The sequence below is a fragment of the Littorina saxatilis genome, linkage group LG13, assembly GCF_037325665.1.
Source record: "Littorina saxatilis isolate snail1 linkage group LG13, US_GU_Lsax_2.0, whole genome shotgun sequence".
NCBI lineage: Eukaryota > Metazoa > Mollusca > Gastropoda > Littorinimorpha > Littorinidae > Littorina > Littorina saxatilis.
This window is the reverse complement of record NC_090257.1, coordinates 43,051,211-43,057,429: the sequence shown is the minus strand read 5'-3', so window position 1 is coordinate 43,057,429 and position 6,219 is coordinate 43,051,211. Positions and strand designations below refer to the sequence as shown.

Genomic DNA, 6,219 nt, shown 5'->3' with positions numbered 1-6,219 from the left:
AACTATTTCAAAATAGTTTTATTTTGCTCCTCTTCCGTTGCCCAAACAACAACAACATCGTGTCAAATGCACAGAACAAGTGAACAGATCAAACGCCATTTTACAATCAAAGAGAATTATATTAGATGCTCAAGGTTTACTTATCAAATTGTTATCGGCTCTGATGTTCAGTGATCCTTTTTGGCTCACGAAGTGTAGCCTATGCGATCGTAACTTTGTCTGTCTGTGCGTTTGTGCGTTTGTGCGTGTGTGTGTGTGTTTGTGCGTGTGTATGTCTGTGGTAGAAACTTTAACATTTCCGAGTCTATGTGTGAGTGGTTATCCAAGACTATGGATAAAGCTCGCATAAGATTACGTCACGGTCAAAAGTGTTTGACGTCAATTAATGCATCATGACGGCATGCCTCCCTGTAGTCTTTCTCTCTCGCGTGGTGTGTGTGGTCTCGGTCATTGTTATTTTGAGCGGGCCGAGACTATTTGGCAGTCGTGTCCCTGTAAGTAGGCTACATGCAGACAGACAGATCTAGATCTAGTGTCTCTCTTTCTTGCACAGTGTCACCTAAGCTTACTGTGTGTGTGGGTGTGTATGTGTGACGGAGTGATTGAGTTTGTGTTACTGTTTGTTTATTTCTTACGTGAGCCTTGAAGGCTTCGCCTCTTGTTTCTTTTGCTTATTACATGGAATGAACGTGCAGGGTACCGGCAAAAAGAGCATTAACCTTTTTTAAATGCAGCCAATGTCAGCATATTAGGTGTTTTTTTATACGATTTTAACTCAGTCGGAATGCATGAACAACAGAAAGTATGCGTGGTATGCAGAACACCACTCGGCTTAAGGCTTCGGGATATCTTTGTTGATCGCTTTTAGTGCTACACACTTTTTGGAGGTATGTGTGCGTGTGTGTGTGTGTGTGTGGGGGGGGGGGGGGGCGTGTTCAAGATCATTTAAATAAGAAATTCCCAAACAGACTTCGTTTGGGGTTGGGGGGGGGGGGGGGTGGGCGGATTTGTGAAGTTGGGAAATCATTCCAGGAAACGAAGTCTGTTTGTTCACAGTATGCGATGCGTTGAATAAGGCATTACAGACGACGAGGCAAGAAATGTCGAGGAAAAGAACACACTTGGCCTTACCTTGCCTTACCCTGCCTTACCCTGCCTTACCCTGCCTTACCCTGCCTATGACTTACTCTCATTCGCTCGGAACAAACAGTAAAATTCAGGTTTCTGTTTTTTAAAACAACAGGTGTATGGACAAACTGTAGCAAAAACAAACAGCAATATAACAAAATTTATTTTCTCTGATGTAAGAATTTCTGTTTGAACAACGCACACAAATTATAACAGAGTTTTCATTGAGTATGAGTATGAGCTATTCTAAAAGATCAATGCAAAACTAAAGAGGCACACTGATAGTTTAAAGTTGAACTATATGTACCAGGGCAGAGTTGGGCAGAAATGAATAAAGGGAGAGAACTAGGGAGAGGCGTGTCTCAGTCACTGTGCAATGCCATAATAATACAAACAAAGTCCAGATCACCGGTTCCTTTCACGAGTTCATTGCCAACAAGCAGCATTTCTGGTCGAGTTCTGGGTTCTTTTTTTCATACCACCAAGTAACTAAAGAAGTAAGTTAACATACAAAACAAGTAGCACCTGCCTCAATTTTGTCTGTGACCTGTCATCTGATCTGGTTACCTTTTTTCAACAGGTTGAGAGAGAGAGAAAGAGAGAGAGAGAGAGAGAGAGAGAGAGAGAGAGAGAGAGAGAGAGAGAGAGAGAGAGAGAGAGAGAGAGAGAGAGAGAGAGAGAGAGAGAGAGAGAGAGAGAGAACAGACGAAGTTTAATACTCAAGGATGGAGATTTCAAGGAGAACTTTATTTAACAAGGACTTTATTTAACAAGGATTAAGATTTAAGGCTACGCCTTTTCTTACAAGAGGGAGAGAGGGAGAGAGGGTAAAAGGTATAGTAGTGCGAACGGAAGTGACGTGGGAGGTCAAGGACGGTTGAAGAGAGTTGATCACGTGAGCGTCGCTGCGGGATGTGGCCGGAAGATGGGTTGGCACAACCATTTCAGCATCACTTCTTTCCGCCTGGAACAAGTCAAGGTTTCAACGTATGTAAACCACACACACACACACACACACACACACACACACACACACACACACACACACACACACACACACACACACACATACACATACATGCACATACACGCACGCACGTAGGCACGTATGCGAGCACACACACACACACACACACACACACACACACACACACACAGGCACGTACGCGAGCACACACACACACACACACACACACTTACACACACACACACACACACACACACACACTTACACACACACACACACACACACACACACACACACACACACACACACACACATACACACAGATTTATCATGAGTAAGATTATTTTGAATGTATTTACGCGGGTAGGAAAGTTCATTAAGAGTTTTGATTAAACCAATGGGAACGTGTTTTTGAGTGTCGCTTGTCCCTATTCCTCCTTCCAAAAGAAGAAGAAGAAGAAGAAGAACAAGAAGAAGAAGTAGAAGTATAAGAAGAAAGAGAAGAAGAAGAGGAGGAGGGATCTTAACAAGAAGGTAAATGATAATAAGAAGAAACATGAAGTACTGCGAGCAGCCTGTAGTTACCGCCACCACGTGACCTATACTTACAGACTAGCCTGACGTTGGCGAAGGTTGCGGACAGGTCATAACTTGACAGTACATTCAGGATGTCCGAGTTGTCCATGCACATGTTGACCAGTTCTCGTGTGCAGCGCATCGACTCCTTGGCGGAACTGTACATCAACACACAGTAACTTTGATCAGAACACAATCCCATCATCTTGCATGCACTAGTGTTAGGAAACGCTACCGTTGCTGAGCTTTGGTTCAGTTTTGTGTGTTGCATGTAGTTGACTTATTTGTACTTTGTGGGAAAGTACCGATATTATATTTTGTAAACACAATATTTATGTTTGGACGAGAATGCAGGTGAACTTTCTAGTCCTGTCATAACAAGTTGCTTACCACGTTGTTTTGAGTCGTGGGTTCGTGGTGTTCGCTCGGATTAAGTGCGTCGGCACTTTTGATGTACGTCACAGAGAATGTCACTATTCTAGTCCATGGACAGTTCATCTAATTTTAGTTGTATCATGTTCGGTCTGGAATATTCTCGAGATTGAGTATTTACTATAATTATAGGCCAGCGCGATTTGTATGTTAAAAAGGCTTCTACTTTGAGTTCTGCTACGATGTGCAGTTGTATATGTATGGAATGCTAAATAAATCCTCGAACTCAATTTGACGAGTTTTTGTCTGCTGCTGTGAAGACGGGCCACGTAGAATAAAAGAACACAACTATACGACATTTGAGAATTTCGTCAATCTCAAGTGTCGTGTAACAACTAGCTTTCAACCATCCTCACTTTCTCGGTGGACAACCACTTGCATCCGGTCGCCTCTTTTTATATAATGGACCGAGCATTGGGCGTCACCACACCAAAGACACCATTACATTTTCCCATTCAAGAGGGAATTGTGTGTAAGGAAATCCGTTTTGTGAAACGACGTTAGTGCCCCTCGTATTAATGCCATGTCCTGTATGTGAGCATGAGAACAATAAGCCAAAAACAGTCGTCGTCGGTGATTGGTCAATGCGTGTCGCTGATAGTACATTGCCGACATTATGTTGGTCGCGCTTGATTTCAGTGCTGTTTGGTTTTGCTTTCCAAAATACAAATTTAGTCGCGTTAAGCGATATCAAAACATTAAGTCAATCTGTCGGCCTGAAACTAAGAGATTACACTGACAATCTGGGATTAGTCATCATCGATATTAAAAACCTGACAAGCAAAAAACACCAAGACAGGTCGAATTGGTCTCGGCGAAGAATGCCAACATTTTGGCGAAATTCGCATGAACCGATTTTGTTTTAAACTGTGCACATTATTAGAGAAAACATATCATATATATTTTGGTATTCAGAAAATAAAATGTATTCTTTTCAACAACTTTCATGTAAAGTGTTATAAAGATGTGTCCGGTAGTTTTTCTGCAATTGCTCACCCCCCCCCCACACACACACACGCGCGCAAACACACACACACATATTCACACATGCATACACACACACACACTACACACATACACATACACACACACACACACACATACGCACACACATACGCACACACATACACACACATATTCACACATGCATACACACACACACACACACTACACACATACACATACACACACACACACACACACACACATACGCACACACATACGCACACACACACACACACACACACACACACACACACACACATACACACACACACACTAATAAACACTCACGCACACACACACACCCGCGCATGCACAAATACACACATACATACACACAGCAACACCCTCATCTCGATTTCTGGTCTATCTGAAAACATTCAGTCAAAACTTGACTAAATGCAATGAACGGGAGAATAGTGGCAGTCATCAAGTTAAGGCAACTAGAAGAGTGAGATGGATAGAGCGTAGAGTGAGATGGATAGAGCGTAGAGTGAGATGGATAGAGCGTAGAGTGAGATGGATAGAGCGTAGAGTGAGATGGATAGAGCGTAGAGTGAGATGGATAGAGCGTAGAGTGAGATGGATAGAGCGTTGAGCCCCCAAAACACTGAAGAGAGCGGCTCGAGAATCGATGAGTCGATAACGGACCCCCTTGCTCGAGAATTCACGAGTAAGTCTGGAAGTAACAATGTCTAATGTTTGACCCAGTACAGTGTCGGAAGGTACGTAGAGCGCCTTAACGCAATACAGTGTCGGAAGGTACGTAGAGCGCCTTAACGCAATTCAGTGTAGGAAGGTACGTAGATCGCCTTAACGCAATTCAGTGTAGGAAGGTACGTAGAGCGCCTTAACGCAATTCAGTGTAGGAAGGTACGTAGAGCGCCTTAACGCAATTCAGTGTGGGAAGGTACGTAGAGCGCCTTAACGCAATTCAGTGTAGGAAGGTACGTAGAGCGCCTTAACGCAATTCAGTGTAGGAAGGTACGTAGAGCGCCTTAACGCAATTCAGTGTAGGAAGGTACGTAGAGCGCCTTAACGCAATTCCGGGATGGTGGATTTGCATCGTATCACAAGCAAACAATTCTTTGGAACTTTTTCTGAATTTTTCAACTTTCTTTTTCTTTTTCCTTCCGTTTTCGTCCTTCCAAAGCTTTTGAGTGGTGTATGGAAGATCGAATTAATAGAAGGGTTGCATGATTATGAAGTATTTTCCTTGTATACGGTTTCCAAAAAATATCTGTTCTCTAAATAGTAACATCGGCTTTGGTGGAAATCCCAAAGGGCGCATGTAACACGTCACCGCGCGTTGATTGCAAGTGCAATGTAATGGTTGTTGATAACTTTTGTGAATAAACTTGGGGTCAGAACTATATTTATTCCCCCCTCTGCTTCTTTACCTCTGTAAACTTGTAGGGGTAGTTGTTTTTCGATAATGACCCAGCAACCAAACAAATAACGACCCAGCAACAGCCTGAATCCTCGATAGTGCAATGGGTTGAGAAGTTGTTCTGTTTCGGTACTACTTTTTGCGACTGAAAAGTTCCGAACGCTCTAATGTACGAAGTATACATCTCTGGAGCAAACAATACAAACATACCGCATTTAAATTAACAACTACAGGCCTGAACACATGAATCTCCATATAAAATCCATGAGTTCGGTTGTTTTCTGAATCTAGATCTGCCGTGCTCAAACGTTCATCACAAGCAATTTCCCGCAAGGCAAGTAACTCATACTTTCTCTAGCGACAAGAGTAGTTCCCCTTCTTTTCACTCAGTTTCTTCGACAACAGACTGCAATCCGACGGTCAGTTTTCAACAATATTTCATTTAATAAACAGATCACACGCAACCAAATGCACACATCTCATCAATTTAAACAACATAAAGCGGTTTCATACACTATTTTCCCCAGAAAACTGAACTTCATACAGTTTTAACGTTGGAACACGGGTGCAAAAATTCGTCTGCTAGTCCCATTTGACGAAAGAACATTATCCTAAGCGATACCAAAACATATACAGAACACACAATATCTGCCTTTGCCGCCAGAGCAGAATAACAGCATATCTGTGTACTTGATTTTAGTCCAAAAATAGGAAAACTGACAAG

The 6,219-nt window shown here is 42.6% G+C and overlaps 1 protein-coding gene across 2 annotated transcripts in view; it reads right to left on the bottom strand.

Moving 5' to 3' along the window:
* LOC138945800 (uncharacterized) overlaps positions 1-6,219 on the bottom strand; it is a 52,798-nt gene continuing 46,579 nt past the window's right edge. For both annotated transcript variants that reach the window (XM_070317308.1, XM_070317309.1), the window contains exons 4-6: positions 2,705-2,829; positions 1,172-2,092; positions 1-1,131 (exon numbers count right to left, since the gene is read on the bottom strand). In XM_070317308.1, the coding sequence (XP_070173409.1) occupies positions 2,079-2,092; positions 2,705-2,829 (139 nt within the window). In that variant the 3' untranslated portion in view covers positions 1-1,131; positions 1,172-2,078. The remainder of the gene's footprint in view (positions 1,132-1,171; positions 2,093-2,704; positions 2,830-6,219) is intronic.